This window comes from Hemicordylus capensis, chromosome 5 (assembly GCF_027244095.1).
Source record: "Hemicordylus capensis ecotype Gifberg chromosome 5, rHemCap1.1.pri, whole genome shotgun sequence".
In the NCBI taxonomy this organism is placed as follows: domain Eukaryota; kingdom Metazoa; phylum Chordata; class Lepidosauria; order Squamata; family Cordylidae; genus Hemicordylus; species Hemicordylus capensis.
This window is the reverse complement of record NC_069661.1, coordinates 72,055,767-72,081,584: the sequence shown is the minus strand read 5'-3', so window position 1 is coordinate 72,081,584 and position 25,818 is coordinate 72,055,767. Positions and strand designations below refer to the sequence as shown.

General features: G+C 41.9%; 1 protein-coding gene across 10 annotated transcripts in view; it reads left to right on the top strand.

Moving 5' to 3' along the window:
• Positions 1-25,818, top strand: part of MARCHF1 (membrane associated ring-CH-type finger 1) — a 236,564-nt gene that overhangs the window by 133,810 nt on the left and 76,936 nt on the right. For 9 of the 10 annotated variants that reach the window (XM_053256287.1, XM_053256289.1, XM_053256286.1 and 6 more), the window contains one exon: positions 5,738-5,788. The exons of the other annotated variant lie outside the window; for it this stretch is intronic. In XM_053256287.1, coding sequence (XP_053112262.1) covers positions 5,738-5,788 — 51 coding nt within the window. The remainder of the gene's footprint in view (positions 1-5,737; positions 5,789-25,818) is intronic. 10 annotated transcript variants of the gene reach the window in all.

The following is a 25,818-nucleotide window of genomic DNA, read 5'->3' as shown; positions in this document are numbered from 1 at the left end:
ATCAGGCCCAAGGCCTAGCTAGTCCAGCATCCTGTTTGACACATTGGCCCACCAGATGCCTCTGGGGAGCCCATAGGCAAAAGGTATGTGCATGCTCTCTCTCCTGCTGTTGCTCCCCCTCAACTGGTATTGATAGGCATCATGCCTCTGAGGCAAGAGGTGGCCCAGAGCCACCAGACTAGTAGCCATTGATAGACCTGTTCTCCATGAATTTGTCTAAGCCCCATTTAAAGCCATCCAAGCTGATGGCCATCACCATATCCTATGGCAAATAATTCCATAGGTTAATAATGTGCTGTGTGAAACAGTATTTCAGCTTGTTGGTCCTAAATTTCCCGACCTTCATTTTCATGGGGTGACCCCTGGTTCTAGTGTTGTGAGAGAGGAAGAAAAAAATCTCTCTGTCCACACTCTCTACTCTATCCATAATTTTATACACCTCAATCATGTCTCCCCTTAGTTACCTCTTTTCTAAACTAAAGAGCCCCAGGTGCTATAGAATTGCCTCATAAGGAAGATGCTCCAGACCCCATATCATCTTGGTTGCCACCATCTGCACCTTTTCCAGTAACCAAAGATATTATGACCAAGCTTTACGCAGTACTCCAGATCTGGCCGCACCATAGATGTGTATAAGGGCACTATATTAGCATTTTTATTTTCATTCCCCTTCCTAATGACTTCTAGCATGGAATTAACCTTTTTCACAGCTGCTACACATTGAGTCAACACTGTCAACAACCTGTCCACCACGACCCTAAGTTGTCTCTCCTGGTCAGTCACCAACAGCTCAGATCCCATCAGCGTATATGTGAAGTTTGGGTTTTTTGCCTCAATGTGCATTGCTTTACACTTCCTTACATTGAACTGCATTTGCCATTTTGTTGCTCACTCACCTAGTTTGGAAAAATCCTTTTGGAACTCCTCACAATCTGTTTTGGATTCCACTACCCGAAAGGATTTGGTATAATCTCTTTGGAGCTCCTTACAATCTATTGTGGATTTCACTACCCTAAATAGTTTAGCGTCATCTGTAAATTTGGCCACTTCACTGCTTACCCCCACTTCTAGATCATTTATGAACAAGTTAAAGAGCACTGGTCCCAATACTGATCCCTGTACTGGACCCCACTTCCCTTCATTGTGAAAACTGTCCATTTATTCCTACCCTCTGTTTCCTGTCCTTCAACCAGTTACTGATCTACACATGACTGCTAAGTTTACTCAAGAGCCTTTGGTGGGGAACTTTGTCAAAAGCTTTTTGGAAGTCCAAGTATACTATATAAATTGGATCACTTTTATCCACATGCCTGTTGACTCTCTCAAAGAACTCCTAAAAATTAGTGAGGCAAGACTTTCCCTTGCAGAAGCCATGCAGGTTCTCCTTCAGCAAGGCCTTTTCTTCTATTTGTTTTAAAATTTTGTCCTTAAGTATGCTTTCCATCAATTTACCCAGCTCCAAAGTTAAGCTGACCAGCCTGTAATTTCCCAGATCTCCGCTGGATCCCTTTTTGAAAATTGGAGTCACATTGGCTACTTTCCAGACTTCTGGGACAGAGTCTGATTGTAGGGACAAGTTACATATTTTTGCTGAGATCATTGATTTCACATTTGAGTTCCTTCAGGACTCTTGGGTGATGGCATCAGGCCCTGGTGATAAGTTAATTTTTAGTTTTTGACTACAGTTTAGAACGTCTTAACTTGTCACCTCCATTTGCCCCAGTTCTTCAGCCTCCAAGCTGGAGAAGCTCGGTTCTGGAGAGGGTATATGGTCAGTATCCTTTGCTGTGAAGACAGATGCAAAAAATTCATTCAGCTTCTCTGCATTCTCCTTATCCTCCTTAATAATGCCTTTCACGCCTTCATCATCTAAGGGCCAACTGCTTACCTGGCAGGTTTTCTACTTCTGATATATTTAAAGAAGTATTTGTTATTTGCCTTAACGCTTCTAGCTATATGCTCCTCAAACTCTCTTTTTGCATCCCTTATTGTCTCCTTGTATTTCTTTTGCCAGAGTTTACGTTCCTCCTTGTTCTCTTCATTTGGGCAGGACTTCCATTTTCTGAAAGAAGTCTTCTTCCCTTTTATATCTTCCCTGATTCTACTTGTTAGCCATTCTGGTGTCTTCCTGAACTTTGTGGTACCTTTCCTCCTCCTTGGTATACATTCCAACTGTGCTTCTAGTATTGTAGTTTTTAATAAGTTCCATTCTTTCTGGAGTGATTTGACCCTCTCACTTCCCTTTCAACTTCCTTTTTACCAGTCCCCTCTTTTTTGAGAAGTTTCCTCTTCTGAAGTCCAACGTATCTGTGTTGGACTTCCTTGACAATTCTCCACTTGCATATATGCTGAATTGGATCACACTATGGTCACTGCTACCCAATGGTTCTGCAACTCTGATATCTCGCACCATGTCCTGGGCACCACTCAGGATTAAGTCCATGGTCGCCATCTGTCTGGTCTATGTGTGGGTAGTTGAAGTCACCCATTATTACTGCCCGGTCTCTCTTTGATGCCTCTCTTTTTTGTTTCTCCAAATCCAGGTCACTCTCAGCACTTTGATCCAGAGGGCAATAGAATATCCCTAGTAACACATTTGCTTTCAGTCCTTGTAGTTTTATTTATTTATTTATTACCCATAATGATTTTGTGGAGCTTATTGGAATCTATCCCTTAGTGCCACTCCTCTCCAGTCCTCCCTTCCCTGTCCCTTCTATAGAGTTTATATCCAGGAATAATCGTGTTCTCACCATTCCACTAGGTTTCCATTACACCCACCATATCTATGTTTTAATTAGTAACCAAGTGTTCCAGCTCACTCATCTTGGCTCAGAGGCTTCTGGCATTGGTATATAGACACCTATATGCCAAGTCCCTCACCTGGTGTTGGTGTGTGCTATCTCCCTTACCGTCATTTGACAAGCTGTTTTATGTTTCCTTCTGCTCAACTCTTGGCTCTACTCTGTCCCCTTCTGGTTTTCCAAAACATGTTCACCCTCGCACCTTAAGGGATTTTGCTAGCTGAAGCAGATACCACCCAGTTCCTGTTAGCAATCCAAGCTGCTCTGCAACCAAGCTGCTCTGCAACCTTCTTGATTTTAAGCTCCAGGAGTCTGGTTCCATCTTGGTTCAAGAGGAGCCCATCCCTTTTGTATAGGCTTCGGTCTCACCAAAATGTATCCCAGTGCCTAACAAATCTAAGCCCCTACTCCTGGTACCACCATCTCATCCATGCATTGAGACCCTTCAGTTTCATCTGTCTCCTGTCCCTGAGCATGGAACAGGTAGCACTTCAGAGAACACTACCCTGTGGGTCCTGGACTTCAGTATGCTACTGAGCAGCCTAAATTTAGGTTCCATGACCTTCTGACTACATTTCCCAACATTGTTGGTGCCAACGTGCACCATGACAGCTGACTTCTCCCCAGCACTGCCGAACAGCCTACCTAGACACAACAAGATGTCCTCAACCTTCACACCAGGCAAGTCACTGTGCAGTCTACACATGGGCCACAGACCCATCTCTCTATGCCCCAATGATTGAATCACCCACTACTAGGAGGCCCCCACTTCCTGGAGGAGTATCCCCTGTGTGAGAGGATATGGGTGCATCATACAAGGAAGGGGTGCTTGCTAAGGGAGTGTTTCCCTCTTCCTCAGACTGATGTCCTCCTTCCCTGAGCTTGTTCTCCATGACAGCAGAAGCGCTGTCAGCCTGGGAGTGGGATGCTTCTATCACATCCCTGACAGTCTCATCCACACACCTCTCTACTTCCCTAAGCTTCTTCAGGTCAGCCACCTTGGCTTCAAGCGAACAAACTTGTTTCCTGAGAGCTAGGAGCTTTTTGCACCGAACGCACATCCATGAATTCTGCCTCTCGGGCAGCTAGTCATACATGCGACACTCTGTGCAATACATTGGGAAGCACCCCCTCCCCTGCTGGCATTCTATCTTCATAACTAGTTTTATTGGCTATTTAGAGTGTATAGGGCTTGAAGCTATGTACTGGGTGTAGTTGTTAGCTAATTAAAAGTTTTTAGTTTTGTTCTCCAAGAAAATTACAAATGTTGGGTAGTAGTCACCTTCTTCTTGCACTGGATGTCTTCTCTGTGATGAAGGGGAGACCACTTCTGTGCTTCCCTACAGAGTTCCCCGCCAATCTCCTGCTAAACCCCTGCTAACTTGGCAAAGAGGCACCTTTTAACATGGTGATTCTCTTTATTTAGCAGGGGGAGAGTAACTGGCCCTATCCACCCCCAGCACAGTACTTCCAGTGACTGTTGCTGGTGTCTATCTTATGTTTCTTTTAAAATTGTGAGCCCTTTGAGGACAGGGATCCATCTTATTTATTTATTATTTCTCTGTGTAAGCTGCCCGAAGCCATTTTTGGAAGGGCAGTATAGAAATCGAATAAATAATAATAAGTAAATAATAAACTCCTGCTAAACTCTTTTGATATCTGTTTGCAAACTCCTGTTTGAAAAGTTCCTGGGACCAAATCTCCTCTGGTCTGAGCCTTGTATTCAAGACCATCAGGCAAACTGACACTCCTCCGGAATGTGACCCCTCCGAGAAGCTGAGGCACTCACCTGGAATGAATCCCAGGCCACCACTCTGTCAAAAGACACAGACGCTTCCACCCAGCCAGAAATCAAACTGTATAAAATTATCAGCCCTAACAAACATAGCTTCTCCTTCTCCTCTTGTTTTCTTGGTTATTTGTTTATTTTATTACCTTGCTGTGTTCCCACGCTTGATATCTTCTTTAGAAGATAAATACAAGCTTGTTGCTTTCTCTATCCTCCAGACCAGCAGGCAACAAGACCATTTCATAACCACGTATCAGCTTTGTATTTTTATCTACTTACTATTTTACCTGCTTGCTCAGTCTTCCCAATTAGATAGCCTATTTTATTTATCTTGTTATAGACACCTCATTTTATACATATTGTATGTTTGTATTCTTTTAAATATAGATGCTTATAGTCATGATGCCCCCTTGTTAGCATGTTTTACTGCTCTATTGAATTAGGCTTTTAGGCAATTATGCCTTTTATTCCCTTGTACCCTTTTTATACCTTTTATGTCTTTTTATGCCTAGTTGGGCCTATTCTTGCTATTTTGATATCCTATTTCGTCCCTAAATACCCTTTAATGGTCTTCATGTATCTTTTAATGTATCACTGTGCATCCCTTCACATAACACTTTGCATTGTAATTAACTCTTGTATTTTTTTGCCCGTCTATGACTGTAATGAAGATGATTGATTGATTGAATTGTATGTGTCCTTGGGGGAAAAAAACATTTTCAAAACACCCAAACAGAATAATGTTCTGTCAGGACACAATTTTATGTCTTGATATGTAGTAATTTATTTGCTGTTTCTTGATCTGTGTGCACATTTTAAGCACTTTTAAAGAATAATTAGGATCCAAAGAAATCAGCAACCAGTTTCATGCACTTAAAGGGGCTTCTGACTTATGTTTCTTGAAGAGCAGCCCCCCATATCACATAGCAAGCCACTCTTCTTTCAGAAGCATTTTGTGACACACCAGGAAGAGCCAGTGAATGAGGGTGGGTGGGAGAGAGAATTATAAGAATGTCTCAAGTAGTTGTTTGAATCCCAGCCAGTAATGCTTCAGTTACATGAACATTGTAGGTTTTCGGCAGCGGAGAACTTAAAACATTAACATTTTATCCCCAAACTTAAACAAAATCCTTAATTCTCTTTCCAGAATGAAAAATCTCCAGGCCGTTCAACAAGTCGATCAAGTAACATTTCAAAGGTAAGTTACAAGATATTTCAAGACTTATTGTGACATATGCACTATTTAGGCTGCAGTCTGAGGCACAGTGAGAGTAAGTCCTGCTGAAGACAATGGGATATATATCTGAGTAAATATTTATTTATTTATTACATTTATATTTCGCTCTTCCTCCAAGGAGCCCAGAGTGGTGTACATAGTTAAGTTTCTCTTCACAACAATCCTGCGGAGTAGGTTAGGCTAAGAAAGAAGTGACTGGCCCAGGGTCACCCATCAAATATCATGGGTGAATAGGGAGTTGAACTCGGGTCTCCCCGGTCTTTGTCCAGCACTCTAAAGCATGTGTATTTGGGCTTTGTAATACTGTGAATCTGTTTTAATATTATTATTAATCTTGTTTCTTGTACTTTAAAATTAATTGGCATGTTATTCTCAGGTTAGAGTTAAGAATACTTTTGTATGGTTATAGTGCCACATTTGATCAGTGTTTGGTTATAGTGCCACATTTGATCAGTGGCTGACATCCAGACTAACACTGCTAGCAGTAAGTTGGAAGTTTGCGTTTCAGACTAGGGTTGTGCTAGTGTAATGCTGTTGTGCTACCACAAGGACCTAGTACAAGGTTATTGCACAAAAAAGGAGCATTTATTACAGACCAGTTTTTATGCTAATGGAATATGTTGACAAGTTGCACAAAGAACTGCACAATTAGTTGTACAACATGTATGCACTGGTTGTAGTGTAGCCTTGTATATGTCCCAGAGATCTTCCACTAGTAGTTGTACAATATTGCTGAGCACCACAATTTTGCAAAGCTCCAAAAATTTCTTAAGTGTAGCTGCGCAAAGTTGTGGTGCTCTTGGAAGAGGATTGGAAATGTAAATGTTAGCACAACAGTATTATCCCATTGTCCTTGTCTCAATAAGCACAGTGCTTGAGCAAGTGCAAGAAAAGCCCAAGAAAACTGCAGAACCTGTAGCATTCCCATGACTTCACACAGTTCTGTAACCTTGTGTATATACAACTTTGTTTTGCTAGGGCAGTGTTAGTCAATCAATCAATCATCTTTATTTTGGTCAAAGACCAGCACAGGTTATATTACAGTAAAATAGAAAAGGCAATCAGATTATTATGAAAATGAATGTTACTTGTATTACTACTATAAACTGTAAGATTGAGATTTGAATTACAGTTAAGACTAATAGAATAAGGGTCTAAAAATACAAGATATTTAAAATATATTATGGAGTGCAAGCGAGGTAGCTAAAATATAAAATATAACTAAAATATAACACGAAACATCTAATTAAAATAGTAAGGCAGCTAACTAAAATGGATAATAGTCAGGATTTTAAAATCTGCTACATAAAATTATCAATTATAAAATACAACTCTCACTGAATAAAAGACATCTACCATGTTATTTATTTATTTAATTGATTTCTATACCGCCCTTCCAAAAATGGCTCAGGGCGGTTTACACAGAGAAATAATAAATAAATAAATAAGATGGATCCCTGTCCCCGAAGGGCTCACAATCTAAAAAGAAACATAAGACAGACACCAGCAACAATCACTGGAGGTACTGTGCTGGGGGTGGATAGGACCAGTTACTCTCCCCCTGCTAAATAAAGAGAATCACCATGTTAAAAGATACCTCTTTGCCAAGTTAGCAGGGGATTGACAGAGAGACTATAAAAGGTACTATATAGTAAAAAGGGAAATGAAGTTGCTAACTAAAATAAGACGATTTAGTAAAATAGTTAAGATCAGCTTCATAGATTATGGGCTACAGTCAGGGTTCAACGGATCTTGCATGCTGCTGTGCAGAACCTAGCAGCATTGTACATGAAAGTCTGTTTTTCGCTCAAGAGCAGCATCTTAGTGTAGACTTGGCTGGGGTGACCAGGGCAGCTGAGTAGTAGAGGGACTATGAGTTTATCTCGGCTATCTTTATAGAAATTGCAAGAAAGGAGCACATGCTCAGTGGCTTCCACTTACCCAGCGACACAGGGGCAAAGCCTTTCTGCCAGGGGCGTAACAATAGGGGGGCAGGCAGGGCACATGCCCTGGGCACCACCCCAGTGGGTCACGAGGGGGGCGCCAAAAAGTGGCATCCCCCCCGACCCCCCCTGGATTGCCTGCCGAGTGTGGTGGTGGGTCGCCCGCCGAGTGCGGCTGCAGTGGCGGCAATTCGGCAGTGACGGTGGTGGGCGGCGGTGGGTCGCCCGCCGAGTGCGGCGGTGGCTGGTGGCGATTCGGCTGTAGCGGCCCGAGCGGCGGCGGATCGCCTGCCGAGGAGTGCAGCAGAGCGATGCCGAAGCCTGCCGTCTGGCCCGGCGTCGCTTCCCAGACGGCAGGCTTCAGCATCGCTCTGCTGCACTCCTCAGCAGGCGATCCGCCGCCGCTCGGGCCGCTACAGCCGAATCGCCACCAGCCACCGCCGCACTCGGCGGGCGACCCGCCGCCACCCACCACCGGCACCGCCGAATCGCCGCCCCCCGCCGCCGAATCGCCGCCACCGCCGGCGATCTGCCGCCTGGGGTGCCGGCGCAGGTATGTGGGGGCCTGGGGGGGCGGGCGGGGGTGGGATGCAATTTCAGGGCCAGAGCTTGCCCTGGGCGCCGTTTCCCCCCCTTACGCCACTGCTTTCCGCAAATAGAATCTTCCTGTATTTCCCCTCTAAAACAACAAATTGAAGGGCATGACATTGGGAGGGTGAACACCCTTTTGTGGCTTGGTATTTCCAACTGTGTCAAATATGCAGGTGAGGGGAGACAGTGAACCTGGAGCTGTCTGACGCCAGGAAACCAGGTACCTTACTTAGATCCGCCTGGCATTCCATATCCCAGATCCTCTGTTTAATGGCCATTTTCACCTTATCACAGCCCATAGCAAGGAGGAGAGACAGAGAGAAACCCAATACTCCCACCCTGTTATAGACTGCCCACTTTCAAGAAGATTGGAAGCTGTCCAGCAGTGTTAATGAGGCCAGGCCCCTATGGCAAAGGGCTAATTTGAGCCAATGGTTAAGAACAGCAGCTATCATTTTCTTAAAATTAACACTACTGTTAATATTGTGACATAAATTTTAAAGTGCCTGTTTGTAATTCTAGTGATATAAGAATAAAAGCAGCAAACAGAAATTACTCCCTAGGATGCTTTTATAAGTTGCAGTTATCAGGTCTGTTGTATACTATTAGGTACTTGTAATAATAAAATACTGTCAGAGGAGTTCAGTACGAAAGCTTATGTTTCTGAACATGCCAGTTGAGAATTGTTAATCTCATTTGAATTATTTATTTATTTATTTATTTATTTATTTATTTATTTATTTATTTTACATTTTATATCCCGCTCTTCCTCCAAGGAGCTCAGAGCAGTGTACTACATACTTAAGTTTCTCCTCACAACAACCCTGTGAAATAGGTTAGGCTGAGAGAGAAGTGACTGACCCAGAGTCACCCAGCTAGTATCATGGCTGAATGGGAATTTGAACTCAGGTCTCTCCGGTCCTAGTCCAGCACTCTAACCACTATACCATGCTGGCTCTCGATTTGTAAATTTGTAAATTACACAATTTACAAATAATACTTTTGTCTGCTTCTGATGGTACTCTCTACTTGCAGTATTGTTGCTCAGAGACAGATTTTGTTCTAAACACAATGAAGTCCATTTTAACTCAACCTACACATAAGTAGTATTTTGACATTTTTTTCTGAGTGAGTTGAGGTACATCTAAAGCATTCAGCTAAACAGAAATTAGAGTAAATGAAAGTTCTGTTTAATAAAATGTTGTACTGATCTGGATCTATGTAAGAATGTGCACAAGAGTAACTGGGGTTTTGATACATGAAGTATCTACTTCAGATGGAGGTATGATGTCCTGTGCTGCTAATAACAACCCCTGCTTTATGGCACGTAAATTATGTGATGAAAAATATCAAGCATAACACTTGTGATACGAAACACAAGAAGTCTTCATGAGATACTCTTGAGTGACATCCTCATTGGCAATCTGTCTCTGTTTCTCCTGAATTCACCCTATTTTGGATGTTCTTGAAATGAATTCAGTTCAACTAGCCTCATTTTAAATCCCATCATATTGACACCTTAATTACATCAAGGCTTGACTATTGCAATGTGCTCTATTTGGGGCTGCGGATGAAAGGTATTCGGAAATTTCATTGTCTAAAACACAGCATATAGACTTTATAGGGATTGAATGACCCCTATGTTCTGCCGTTTGCATTGTGTTCTACCATTTCTGAGTACAGTCTAGAAGTTGGTGTAACCAACAAAGTGGCCAAATTTGCAGATGACACTATAAACTTTTTAGGGTAGTGAAATCCAAAACAGATTGTGAGGAGCTCCAAAAGGATCTCTCCAAACTGTGTGACTGGGAGACAAAATAGCAAATGCAGTTCAGTGTAAGCAAGTGTAAAGTGATGCATACTGGGGCAACCCACCCCCTGCAAAACCCCCAACTTCACATATGCAGTGATGGGGTCTGAGTAGGGTGTGCATAAAACTGGCTGGCCCGGTTTGGTTCGAGTCTGGATTGGACTCAGACATGACCAGACCAGTTCAGTCCAGAACCCCTTCGAACCCACCCACTCGGGGGGGGGAGGGTCTGTGAATTTTTTTATTTTTTATTAATTTTTTTTTTAAATTACCTTCACCCCAGTTGAGGGGGTTCCTGTAGGCTGCAGGGGGGAGCTGCAAAGGTTCCCCCTCCCCCCACCTGCCACTCACATCACCGCCACAGCCCATCCGGGACCTCTTTTCTGGCCCGTTCCGATCTCCGTAGATCAGCACAATGGCCATTTTGGAGGTTGCCGCGCATGCGCAAATGGCCTCTGCGAGGCCTGGCATGTCCTAGGGCCTCACAGAGACCATTTGTGCATGCGCAGCGACCTTTTTTTTTTTTTTTTTTTTTTTGCCATTTGCACTTGTGCGGCGGCCTCCAAAATGGCCACTGTGCCGCTCTACGGAGGCCCGAACAGGCCAAAAAAGAGGCTCTGGATGGGCCGTTGCGGTGATGTTAGAGGCTGGTAGGGGGATGGGGAACCCTCGCTGACACACACCCCGCGGTCTACAGGAAGCCCCCCGAAGGGGTTGAAGGTGAAAAAATCTTTTTTTAAAGTTCGTGGACTTGCGCGGGGGTTTGGTACCAGACAGAACTGGGGGGAGGGGTGTTCGGGTTGACCCTAAACCACCAAACTGAACTGCTGAACCCCCCGACCGGTTCTGCACATCAAGTACTCTGTACAGTTCCAGACACCATATCTTAAGGACAATATCTCTACATGAAACCACTGGGAGGGGTCATCAGGAGATTTGGAGCAGGGTGCTATCAGTATCCTGATGACACCCAAATCTGTTTCTCCATGTCAGCATCATCTGGAGAGGGCATAACCTCCCTAAATGCCTTCCTGGAGATGGTAATGGGCTGGATGAGGGATAACAAACTGAGACTGAATCCAGATAAGATGGAGGTACTCATTGTGCGGGGTCGCAACTCGAGAGACGATTTTGATCTTCCTGTTCTGGATGGGGTCACACTTCCCCAGAAGGAACAGGTACGCAGTCTAGGGGTGCTTCTGGATCCGAGCCTCTCCCTGGTCTCTCAGGTTGAGGTGGTGGCCAGAAGTGCCTTCTATCAGCTTTGGCTGATATGCCAGCTGCGTCCATTTCTTGTGGTGAACGATCTCAAAACAGTGGTACATCTGCTGGTAACCTCCAGACTGGATTACTGCAATGCACTCTATGTGGAGCTGCCCTTGTATGTAGTCCAGAAACTACAGTTGGTCCAGAATGCAGCAGGCAGGTTGGTCTCTGGGTCATCTCGGAGAGACCATATAACTCCTGTGTTGAAGGAGCTACAGTGGCTGCCGATATGTTTCCAGGCAAAATACATGGTGCTGGTCATAACTTATAAAGCCCTAAACAGCTTGTGCCCTGGGTATTTAAGAGAACGTCTTCTTCATCATGAACCTCACCACCCACTGAGATCAGCTGGAGGGTTCGTCTGCATTTGCCACCAGCTCGGGGACGGGCCTTCTCCGCTGCTGCCCCGAGGCTTTGGAATGCGCTCCCTAGTGAAATAAGAGCCTCCCCATTTGTGACAGCTTTTAAAATGTCTTTAAAGACACATCCGTTTGCCCAGGCTTTTAATTAATATTGTTTTAATGCTGTTTTATAATATTCTTTTAAAATTTTAAAATTGTTGTAATGTTTTAAATTTTTCATTTTTGTTTTAACTAATGTTTTACTTTCTGTTTTTATTTTGTTGTAAACCGCCCAGAGACATAAGTTTTGGGCAGTATAAAAATATGTTAATAAATAAATAAATAAATAATTGTAGAACTGGAAATAGTGCAGAAGGTGGCAACCATGTTGATCAGGAGCCTGGAGCACCACCCTTATGAGGCAAGGCTACAGCATCTAGGGGTTTTTAGTTTGGAAAAAGAGGCAGACTATGGGGGGACATGATAGAGGTGTGTAAAATTATGCAGGGAGTAGAGAGCGTGCATAGAGAGTTTTTTCTCCCTCTCTCACAACATTAGAACCAGGGGTTATCCCAGGAACCTGAAGCCAGGAAATTTAGGACCAACAAAAAGTACTTTTCCCCCACAGCGCATAATTAATCTATGGAATTCTCTGCCACAGGATGTGATGGCCACTAGGTTGGATGACTTTAAAGGGAGCTTAGAGAAAGTTATGGAGGACTACTCCATAACTATCAATGACTATTAGTTGGTGGTTATAGGCCACCTCCAGCCTCAAAGGTAAGATGCCTCTGCAGGGGAGCAAGAGCACGAAAGAGGGCATGCTCTCACCTCTTGCCTGTGGGCTTCTCAGAGGTGGTCCACTGTGTGAAACAGAATGCTGGACTTGATAGACCTTATGCCTGATTCAGCCACAATAACCAGCCACAAATCTACTATCAAAACCAGCAACACTTACAAACCAGAGGGTGAACATTTCAGTCTCTCAATATACTCTTCTGCTCTCTTGAAAGTCCCCAGATTTTTACTCAGAAATTGATGAACCTGAATTTATCAGTAAATTTGATTCTGTTGAATGTGGACTTGATTGAGATGTGGTTATCTTTCTTGCTACACAAAGTAGTTGTCTCTTGCATTAAATGAGCGAAGCATGAAAAACAGTATTGTCACCAGTGACTACTGTTGTGAAAGGTTTCTTTGGGGTCTGTGGAGAAATGGGGATGTTTCCTCGTATTGCATGTTTCTCTTCCCTTTTTTGTTTGTTTGAAGCTCTGTATATATCAACTGAGGATGTTACTTTATGTATTTCACAAAGTCAGTTCCAACTCTGTAAAAATTTACATTAACCCCCCCCCCCAGTATTTTTTGCTACAATTGACTAACATCCGTAATAACTTTTTAAACTATGTTAAGCACTGATTTTCTGCTACAGCAAGTCTCGGGATTTAGCTATTCACATTAAAAGAAACCAAGAACAACCAGAACTGCTAGACAGGTGCCAGAGACCTAGCTCTAGTGTATCCCACTAAGCAAGATTTAGCCTTACTTTTAACTGCTTTATACCAGTTGCAGGGAAACAGTGGCAGAAGCAGAGGCATGCCTTCATCTCCTGCTTGTGGACTTTCCCAGAAGAATCTGGTGTGCCACTATGGGGAACAAGATGTATAACTAGTTAGAATACAAATATGATGGATATTTATATGCCACTTTTCAACAAAAGTTCCCAAAGCAGTTTATAGAGAATCACGACTTTTAAAAGGTGTCTCTTTGCTCTTTTAGCAGAGGAATTTGCTCAGTTAGCCAATAGGCCTTGGGCCTGATCAAGCAAAGCTATTAAGTTCTTAACTGGGAAAAGAGGCACCTTTAAAAGTGTTGGTTCTCTTGTATTTAGCAGGGGGATAGCAATTATCGCTATACATCCCAGCATGGTTTCTTTCCCAGTGACTATTTGATGGTGTCTCCCTTGTGCTGCTTTTTCCTTAATTGTGAACCACTTTGGTACAGGGAAAGATCTATTCGTTTATTTTGCTATGTAAAACCCTTTGATAACTTTTTTTGGCTGAAAAGTAGTATATAAATATGATAAACAGTAATTCATAATAAGCATCTGTTCTTTGCACCAAAGTACAAGATAAATAATCATGTTAGAGTTATGGTAGAGGTTTTGTGACATTTAATTAAATTTTGTAAACTATCCTGAGATTTAAAAGGGCATAGAAGTGCAAAGCATACTTTTTAATGAAAGCATATCATCATCATCATCATCACCACCACCACCACCATCTCCTCCGGTGCCTCTTATAGTATGACACTGTATTGTATTAAAACATGTCCTCATAGTTCCATCTGTTGAATTTTGAGTCTTATATCAGATGTTGGTTTTGGTTTGTGTTGGAATTGTCCAGTTAAACCCTGTGCATGTATACAGTACTTTGTTATATGGTCGGTGGGATTTATTCTCAGGTAAGTGTGCATAAAATTGCAGTCTCTGTCAGCTTACATTTTATATTTATAGATATTATAGAGGATGGCATCCAGACTGATGCTGCACTCCTTTAACAAACAAAGATGCAGCTCAATGTTTGCAAGTGTTGGCTTATACAAAAGGGATCCAGGGGCTTTCCGGGAAATTACAGGCCAGTTAGCTTAATATTTGTTCCAGGCAATTTGATGGAAAGCATCCTCAAGGATAAAATTGTAAAGCACTTAGAAGAACAGGCCCTGCTGGGACAGAAGCAACATGACTTCTGCAAAGGTAAATCTTGCCTCACCAACCTTTTGGAATTGTTCGAGAGTGTCAGCAAGTGTGTGGATCAAGGTGATCTAGGCGACATAGTATACCTGGACTTCCAAAAAAGGCTTTCAGCAAATTTCCTCATCAGAGACTTCTGAGAAAACATAGCAGTCATGGGAGAAGGGGACAAGTACATGTGTGGATTGCTAACTGGTTGAAGGACAGGAAACAGAAGGTAGGTATAAATGGAGAATTTTCACAATGCAGGAAAGTAAGAAGTGGGGTCCCCCAGGGATCTGTACTGGGACCGGTGCTATTTAATTTATTCCTAAATGATCTAGAAGTAGGGGTAAGCAGCGAGGTGGCCAATTTTGCTGATGATACCAAACTCTTTTGGGTAGTGAAATCCAAAACAGATTGTGAGGAGCTCCAAAAGGATCTCTCCAAACTGGGGGAGTGGTCGACAAAGTGGCAAATGCTGTTCAGTGTTGGCAAGTGTAAAGTGATGCACATTGGGAAGAAAAACCCCAACTTCAAGTATACATTGATAGAATCTGAGCTGTCAGTGATTGACCAGGAGAGGGATCTTTTGGTCGTGGTGGACAGCTGGTTGAAAGTGTCCACTCAATGTGTGGCAGCTGTTTCCATGCTAGGGATCATTAGGAAGGGGATTGAAAATAAAACTGCTAATATTATAATGCCATTATACAAAATGATGGTGTGGCCACACCTGGAGTACTGTGTACAATTCTGGTCACCACATCTAAAAAAGGACATTGTAGAACTGCAAACGGTACAGAAGAGAACAACCAAAGTGATCCAGCAGGGCTGTTCTTGTGTTCCTTAACAGAGTACCCTGGAAGAAGAAGCTGAGACCACACTGGGCCCCCATCCCCCCCCCCATCCAGATCTCTGTAATACATTTCAGGTCGGCACCTTCATCCAGAATCAAATCATGGATGGTTTCTGATTTGTTCTGGACCGACCTGGCATTACAGAGGAGCAAGGTGAGGTTCCAAGGGTGGTCGGCACTGCTCCCCAAGTTCAAAGAGCTAGCTGGACAGCCGGAAGGGGAAACAGCTATTAGATTTCCAAAACCCCTTCCCCTGTTAGGCCCTCTGACCTGCCAACGTTCTTTCTTCTGCTCCCCATCATCACCGTAATGGCCTCCCTACAGTCAGTGGACACGCCCCCAGTCTCTCCATCTCCAGGTAAGCCCAGACACCTTCTAAAACTATTTCACCCAGCACTAATTAAAACAGAAGCCCCACTATTAAATGCCCCCAGAACATACAAAGACCGATCGTGTGCCTCTGTGGCGTGGCTTCACAGCGACACACAAGTTAGACCCCTGACTGGGAGACTACAACAAGCCTCCCGGCCTTGGGGGTCTCCCCTGGGACTTCCAGGGGCCGAGCAGACCTGGATCCCCACTGCCCTTACGGGCTCCATGACTGAGCTGGTAGTCGTGTGGGTGGCCGATCTGGCCGCCCAGGGCTAGCCTGGGGATTGTCTGCAGGAAAAGCGGGCTAAGCCCGCTCTGTCCACAGAACTCGGTAAGGCTCTACACACGAATCGTGTGTAGAGCCTCAGTATAATGCTGGGTCAGTTCTGATATACTGAATCATAATTTAGTGCTATGTGAACAAGTCCACTGCTTGCATGCTTCTTCCTCCTCGGTCCCCCTTGTGCAGTCTTATATTTTTCCAGTTTAGTTGGAAACCATATAAACGAAGCAAACCATAGTTTCATTCACCCATGATTCCCATTCTGGTTTACGGTCAAACAGATTTGTTCAAACCATGTAGATTCCTTCGTTTGGACATAATGACAAAGTGTGGTTTGCTGCTAGACTGAATATGGGGAGGAGGCAGTTTCTTTCCACAGTGCCAAACTATAGTATATTTGAACTAACCCAATGTGCATCACTGTGGGAATATTCATATTCTTTTAAGTCAACTATAAGCTGTCCATTGATTTCAATAGATCTGAATATTATAGAAGTGTGCATGGTACCTCACTTACAGATCTTTCTCTACTAGTACGCATATTGCCTTGCTATATGTACCATTTCTGCTGTCATCCCAGCTCATTTTGCAAACTCTTGACAAACTGCTGCTGTATATGTTGATGTTTCAAAAGCAGATTGCGGATATTGATAGTCTACTCAGTAATAGGGGTGTGCACGGAACCGCCACACTGCGGTCCGGCACTGGGATGGGGGGTCGCTTTAAGAGCGGCGGGAGGGTTTACTTACCCCTCCCGCCGCTCTTAAAACGACCCCCCACCCCCAATCCGAACCACCCAGGTCCGGACCGGTCCAGGCCCATCCCTACTCAGTAATGTATGTAGTGGCCCAATGGTGTAGAAGATTAGGGAATGAGATTAATATGGTTTGTAATAATAGTCAATGGGAGTCTGGAGATCAGATTGTGGGGGGATTCTGAATAAATGGGGTAGAATAATTTCCCGAGCTTGGATGTAAACAAGGGAATGGGTGACTGAAGAAATATTTGCGTTTTGGTGCTGCAAAACATCTCAGACCAAGCTGCTGAACAAGATATAAGGTTGAGAACACTACATCAAAGGGTAACGTTACAGTAACTTATTACACCTGGAGGCATGGCAGTCACTAGATGTTTGTGAAAGCAGCTGCATTCCAGAGTAAACCTGTCAGCCCAGGCAAGCAATTGTAAATCTGCTCCCCACACACAGCATATTTACTGCTGCTCTAGATATTCATTTATACAAGGGAAGCACACTTCAAAGGAGTATGTGAACAATGTAGTGCTTTATTTTGAATTATCTTCCAATGGCAAGTTGATAAAGAGAGAGAGAAAGCGCTTGTTCTGGCATTGTGTGAATCTGCATTACAAGTAACAGAAGAATAGGAAGGTGTCCAGTTCTCTTCCTGATAATCGACTAGTTGGCATTTTATCCCTAAAATACACTGATGGCTTATTCCTCCCATCCCATCCTTTTTTCTTTCTTTCTTTTGGCATGGCATCTCTTTCTCTCAAATGAATGTAAAGACATTTCATTTTTCCAATGGAGATTTTTCAGCTCTGCATTCATTCAAGATTTCCATACTGGTGGCTTACATCCTTTATAAGCTACTTCCTGCTCATGCAGTGCCAAATGCAGCAAAGGGTCTGGATCATACTCTGACTTTCAATATTTCCTTGTCATTCTTTTTAAAATAAGAGAATATTAAAATAAAATCTGTGGAGGGGATGTGCCTTTTTGAAAGAATTCTTTTTTTATGTGAAATTTAGGTTATCTATATGGAGGCCTATCTTTATACTGAATTTCTCATTAAGATTTCACAACCTTCTTTGATTCTTCCATGCTGAGTTTCCCTTGGGAGACTCCTACAAACCAAAACTTCTAGTTATTTTATACTGTATTCCATAGCATGTTTTTCTTACCTTCTCTGTGCTTTCTTCCTAAATGTTTAATGCTTTCTGAAATGTGTGAATAATTCAAGGACAATGACAATTTGAGAAGGATCTGTAAGATTTGTTTCTTTTCAGTGTGGCTATCCAGTGGAACAAATCTGCTGTTTGCAATATAAGCTGTTATAGATATGCTTCTCTGTGTGTAAGACTGTCTGCTTATACTGGAATGTTTCTTGCATAAAATGGTACTAACATTGTAATTCTTTTTCTGCATGTTAAATATCATTCATATGCTTTTTCTCTCATTAAGGAGGAGGAATCTTAAGAATGAAAACAAAAAAAGTCAATTCTACTTTGTGCTTGAATTCTTAGGAACATTTGTATGGGGATCAATAGTATATGGTCTGAAACTTGTTTTTGAAAGTTTGAACAAATGAATATTATCATTATAGGGACTCTGAAAAGTAGTTACTCTTGTCGCTCCATTCAGGTGTGGGAAAGAAACAGATGATTACTTCAAATGACTGCAGAGTTCTTCATTGCATGTATTTAAACTTTAGCACACAGTAGAAAGAAAAGGTTGGTTTATTTTAACCTGTTCTCCTGCCAGTTGGCCACGACTTCCAGCTTGCCATTTGATAAGCTGGTCTTCCCCAATGAATAATAGAGGGGAAAGGTGGTGTCGCAATGCAGCTCTGACCGATAATTTGAGTTAATAGCTAACAGTCTCGGCCACCATCATATAATTGTTCAGTCAGGAAAAGATATTTTTGTAGTCATTGCGGTGACCTTTTTTTTAAAAATGAAGATGGCGGGTGCGTTGGCTCTAGGTTTCTTCAGGTCCGCTCTAAGGGAGGGGCAAACTCCTCCAGTACTGCCTTGCCCATTCTCTGAACTGATTTGACCCCCTTGCTTGCCCCCCTATTGAATCCTTTTTTCCTACCAAAGTGGCTGCAGATCTGAGATAAGTTATGTGATCTAAAGTTTTATGATTTCAGCTTTACTGAAAGATGGCAGCCACTGGATTTTAAAGTAAAATTGCAATGTCATAAATGATTCACAACTTTAAAGGCTAGCCAAACCATTTTGGAGCATTTTCATTTCCCAGATTGATTTATCTGTTTAAATAAATCTGGGAAATGATAAAATGGAGAATATTTAAAAGAGATTTTGATATTTTGATAAATTTGAGAATTTTCATGCTCAATAGAGACTGACTTATTTCATCAAAAAGTATGCTAGATATTTATCATGACTCTGTGTAGTCATGAAACAAAATTCTGTTGTAATTCACTTGTAACTTTGACAACATATACTGGAACAGACATACATAAACTACTAGGTGTGTGTGTGTGTGTGTGTGTGTAATACTTTGTGTGAAACATGGACAAAATAACATGAATAGTAGTACTATAGAGTATTTTTTTAAAGTTTGGTTTAAGATGAGAGTTATAGTACTTACAGTTTTCACTCATGCTCCAAAAAGCATGGGAAAGCAATGGTGAGATTTGGTTGTGAGTCATATAAGCAGGAAGGACTTTGTAGTGGCTCAAAATGATGGCGCCACTGCAAAGTCAATTAGACTCCATGCACCCACACTTTGAGGCTCTACACATGATCCATGTGTAGAGCCTACCCGGGCTCTGCAGGGAGAGCAGGTTTAGCCTGCTCTCTCCACAGACAAGCAGGGAGCTCACCCTGGGTGGCTGGACCAGCCACCCACATGACTATCGGTTCAGTAATGGAGCTGGTATGGGCGGCGGCGACTGGGGGCTACCTGGGCCCCTGAAGTCCCAGAATGCCCCACACAGGTTTAGGGGGGGAATTAAGTAGGCTAACTGCCAGGAGCCATGTGGCTCCCTGCAGTTCTCACAACGTTTCTACCGACAGTTCTTAGCCCATTTTCGAGCGGTTGTGTGAATAGCTCCTTTGTCTTCATCTTTCAGTTCTAGATTGGACTGGGAGCTATGCATCCAGGAGAAATTCAACAGGTGCAGCATCAAAGGTTACATGTTACAGCTGCACCAGATGTGCATAATGACATTATCCACAGCATTCCACAAATGACAGGGGTGTCAAACTGAGGCCCTCCAGCTGTTGCTGGCCTACAACTCCCATCATCCCTGGCTACTGGCCATGGTGACTGGGGATGATGGGAGTTGTAGGCCAACAACAGCTGGAGGGCCACAGTTTGACACCCCTGGTCTAAGAAAATGTGTCACTAGTACCAAGCAGTATTGAGTTGTCTCAAATAACCTGCACTCTAGAGGCACTTCCACATGGTATGTTGTCTATGTTCACATTACTTAAAAGGGCCTAAATGGGTTTCACCAATAAAACAGATGTTTCAAAAAGAACCCCAAACAATGTTATTATCCGACTTTAAAAATATCTAAAAGATATCTAAAAGATGTACATGAACCTCTATATGCTATGAAACCTGTAGACAATATATTAAGAAAACTTAATAGAATAAAATGTTCTCCACCTATGTTTGCATATAAACAAAGTAAGAATATGAGGGATATTTTAGTGCATAGTAAAATGAGTGATTCATCGGGAATGTGGGCTGGCACCCGTAATGGAAGTATGCCAGCCGGTCAATTTTGTCAGCCATTTGAACATCCATTTAATTTGCAGGAATATATTATTCAAGACCTTTTTACTTGTCATACAAAAGGGATGATATACATGATCAGATGCCCTTGTTTGCTGACATGTGAGTAAAACCATCAGAGCCATTAAAACCATCAGAGCCATTAAAACCAGGATCATAGAGCATAAGAGTTTTATTAGGAATAAGAAAATCCAAACACCACTAATTTTTGGGAGCATTGCCATAAAGCGGAGGACTTATAATTCTGGAGTGCTGAAAAGGCCAAACATATGAACAAAACTCTTGGTTACTAAGAGAACTTCTTTTTATACATATATTAAAAACCTGGGCTCTTTTTGGACTGAATGAAGACATCATTTGTGGGGGCTGGTTGTTAATCTGTATTTCTGACCATTGTTTGAACAGTGAATTTGATGTAATACGGCACTATGATGTAATACAGCACTATGAATTTGATGTAATACAGCACTATTTGTATATAGTGAATATCATATAAATGTTTAAGACTTTTTGAGAATAAAACTATGCTTAAGAGTCAAGACAACTAGGAGGACATTAAGTGGAGCCAGAATTAAGCCCATGAAGGGTTTATATAATATCACAGAGATTTGTGATTGACAAGAGAGTCTGACTCAAGTATTTAAAGCCTTACTAACAAGGGTGGTGTTGTCCTATTAAGAACAATGGCTGATAGTCATTGGATTAAGAGCTTAGTGGTCATAAGTATATGGTGTTGTATTTTTGAGAGATTAATCTCAGGGTTGGTTATTGTATCTTGGAATTTATGAAAAAGTAAATACATTGAAATGTATTTTGTTTCTTATAAGTCAAACAATGGAAGATATGGAAAGGTGGGTGGATACTATTCTCCTTGTATCATGAGTATTATACAATATGAGCCTATAGAAAGGATTCTTCTGATCATATTTGCATAAATTTTATAGAGACTGCTGATACCAGTGTTTTATAAAATTTTAAGCAACAAGTTAATATTGGTAGCACATGTATGCTGCTAAGGAACTGTCTTTGTAATAGTTGAATATTTAGTTTGTAGTCACCTAATGGCACAGAGGGGAAGTAACTTGCCTAGGGAGCAAGAGGTTGCTGATTCAAATACCCACTGGTATGTTTCCAACACTAAGGGAAACACCTATATCGGGCAGCAGTGATATAGGAAGATGCTGAAAGGCATCATCTCACACTGCACGGGAGATGGCAGTGATAAAATCCCTCCTATATTCTGCCAAAGAAAACCACATGACTCTGTGGTCTCCAGGAGTCAACACTGACTTTAAGGCACAACTTTACCTTTACCTTTAGATGTCTGAACAGACTGCTTATTAATTTTTACACAGAAACCTTGAAGATTATGCAGACCAGGAATAAGTACCTGGCTTTGTATAGTTGTTTAGTTATCATCATTAAAATAATTGCAAGGATTCATTGGGTGAATGCCACTGAAGAAGGCTTTAAGACTGAAATGTGTCTGGCATTATAAGAAAAGTATCAGAAGAACTGTCTCCTTGCATGATTCGTTGGTGAATATTAGTCCTACAATAAAAGTTTGTTGGATTACCCATTTTCAAATCCAGTGTGGTATAGTGGTTAGAGTGCTGGACTAGGACCAGGGAGACCCAAGTTCAAATCCCCATTCAGCCATAAAACTAGCTGGGTGACTCTGGGCTAGTCACTTCTCTCTCAGCCTAACCTACTTCACAGGGTTGTTGTGAAAGAGAAACTCAAGTATGTAGTACACCGCTCTGGGCTCCTTGGAGGAAGAGTGGGATATAAATGTAATAATAATAATAATAATAATATAATATAATAATAAAATTATTATAATAAAATAATAATTACAGAAAAGCAACAAGAACTAAAGCAAAAAATAACTGAGCACATGAACCAAACAACCACCAGGGTTCGACTTCCAGCTCTAAAAACAGTTGCCAAAAAACAACTTGCTCAGGCATTAAAAGATGTCAATGCTGCACTTGCAGAGATAACAACCAAGAATTTGCAAGAAACAAACCAACTAATGTACAGTGCAGCAACAATAACAACAACACAAGAGCTCGGATATAAGATCAGTGGACCTGTAAAAAAAGAAAGCAGTACATCACCTAAATGGAAGATTAGATTAGAAAATAAAATTCCAGGCTTAGATCAGATGCTAGTAAATTGAAAGATATAAAAGACAAGAAGCTGAAGAATGAAAACACCAGTATCTGATCCAAAAATACCACCTAGATTCAAGGAAAATTAGAGAAGTCCTGGAAATAATAAAGCAGCAAATAACAGCAGTGTCAAAGAAGATTAGCAGGTATGAAGCCAGAATTACACAACACAGGCAGAATCTCCAATTCCAGTCGAATCAGAGACGTTTCTACCAAAGCATAGAAGGAGAAACTGCAAGAAACGTAGAAACACCAAATAAAGAAGAAACAGTGCAATTTTGGGGGAAATTATGGGACAATCCAATAGATTATAATAAAAAAGCAGGCTGGATGAAAGAGGTCAAAAAATGTAACCAACAAATGCAAGATCTAATAATAACACTAGAATTAATAAGTGAAAGAGCAAAGAAAATTAAAAATTGGACTGCTCCAGGCGACAATGAACTGCATGGCTTCTGGCTTAAACACCTAACAAGCCTTCATAAACAACTATCAAAACAGTTCAATCACATTTTGCAAGTCGGTGATATTGAACAATGGCTAACAACTGGGAAAACTCATCTCATCACGAAAGACCCAGCAAAAGGTACAGTTCCAAGTAATTATAGACCGATAACCTGCCTGCAAACCATGTTCAAATTATTAACTGGAATAATAGCAGATGAAGTGATGCAACACTTATTAACTAACAAACAGCTTCCAGTTGAACAGAAAGGAAATTGCCCGAACACCAGAGGCACAAAAGACCAGCTACTGATTGACAAAATGATTTTAGAAAATTGCAAGAGAAGAAAAATCAATCTAAGTGTTGCATGGATTGACTACAAGAAAGCCTTCGATTCATTGCCTCACACATGGATACTAAAATGTTTAGAAACAACTGGTGTCAGCAAAAACATTCAGATATTTATAAAAAAAGCAATGAGCATGTGGAGTACACAGTTAACAATCAATGGCGAGACACTTGGAGAGGTTAGCATTAGAAGAGGCATTTTCCAAGGGGACTCACTATCCCCTCTGTTGTTTGTAATCGCCATGACCCCACTTTCACAAATACTAAACAAAACAGGCCTCGGATACCAAACATCTAAAACATCCAGTAAAATCAACCATCTGCTGTACATGGACGATCTGAAGTTGTATGGAAAGTCCCAGTCAGAAATCGAATCACTGCTAAGCACTGTCCGTATATTCAGTAGCGATATAGCAATGGAGTTTGGACTAGACAAGTGTGCTGCATGAATAATGAACAGAGGGAAATTAAGAAAAACAGAAGGAATAGAACTGCCCAATGGAAGCAAGATCAAAAACCTGGAAGAGAAAGAACCTTACAAATACTTGGGCATTCTCCAGGCTGATAACATCGCACACACTGAAGTTAAAAGAAAAATTGGAAGTGAATACATCAGGAGAGTTCAAAAAATCCTCAAGTCCAAACTCAATGGCGGGAACACCATACAAGCCATAAACACCTGGGCTATACCTGTTATCAGATACACTGCAGGAATAATAGAATGGACCCAGGCTGAGCTAGAGATGCTGGATCGTAAGACCAGGAAAATCATGACCTTCAATCATGCTCTGCACCCCCGCAGTGATGTAGATAGGCTATACCTCCCTCGCAGCTCAGGTGGAAGAGGAATGCTGCAAGTCCATCAAACAGCAGAGGAGGAGAAAAGAGGCCCTGAAGAATATATAAAGGACAGTGAAGAAGATGCACTTCAAATGGTCAATAACGCGAAACTATTCAACACCAATGAAAGAAAGCAGGCCTACAAGAAAGAACAAGTCAAGAACCGAGCTGAAAAATGGAGAAATAAGCCCCTGCATGGTCAATATTTGCACAATATACAGTGGTCCCTCGACTTACGTAAATAATCCATTCCGAACGCACGTTCGGAGGTCGAAATTTTCGTAAGTCGAGGAGCGCACCACGGAAGTCTGAAAACATTCGTAATTCGAGGAAGCTGCATCTAAACATTCGTAGGTCGAGTAAGCTGAATCTAAACCGGCAACTACTTCCGGTCTTTTTTGTCGCTCGTAACTCGAAAACAACGTAAGTCGAGTAGTTCGTAGGTCGAGGGATTACTGGAAGTGGAAAATCAGACATCACCAAGACCTGGCAATGGCTTAAGAATGGCAACTTGAAGAAAGAAACAGAGGGTTTAATACTGGCTGCACAAGAACAGGCACTAAGAACAAATGCAATAAGAGCAAAAGTCGAAAAATCCACAACAAACAGCAAGTGTCGCCTTTGTAAAGAAGCAGATGAAACAGTGGACCACCTAATCAGCTGTTGTAAAAAGATCTCACCGACTGACTACAAACAAAGGCATGACAAGGTAGCAGGGATGATACACTGGAACATCTGCCAAACATACAAGCTACCTGTAGCTAAACATTGGTGGGACCATAAAATTGAAAAAGTTGTCGAAAATGAAGATGTAAAAATATTATGGGACTTCCGACTACAAACAGACAAACATCTGCCACACAATACACCAGATATAACTGTAGTCAAGAAGAAAGAAAAACAAGTTAAAATAATCGACATAGCAGTACCAGGGGATAGCAGAATAGAAGAAAAAGAAATAGAAAAAATCACCAAATACAAAGATCTACAAATTGAAATTGAAAGGCTGTGGCAGAAAAAGACCCAAATAATCCCAGTGGTAATTGACGCCCTGGGTGCAGTTCCAAAAGACCTTGAAGAGCACCTCAACACCATAGGGGCCACAGAAATCACCATCAGCCAATTACAAAAATCAGCTTTACTGGGAACAGCCTATATTCTGCGACAGTATCTATAACAACTGACAATAAAATTCAGCCATCCCAGGTCCTTGGGAAGGACTTGATATCTGGATAAAACAAACCAGTCAATAACACCTGTCTGACTGTGTAAACAAGAAATAATAATAATAAAATCTGGATATTTGGGACTTCAGAAGGACTCATATTGACATGAATTGCTCATGCTTCAGACAAAAGTGATATCAGCAGTTGGGGGAATTGCAGAGAGTCAGATCAAGTGTTTTATTCCACTCAGATGTTTAAGATTTGATTCTTTTGGTCTTTTTTAAAAAATCATGTATTAATAGAATGCCTGCAAATGGA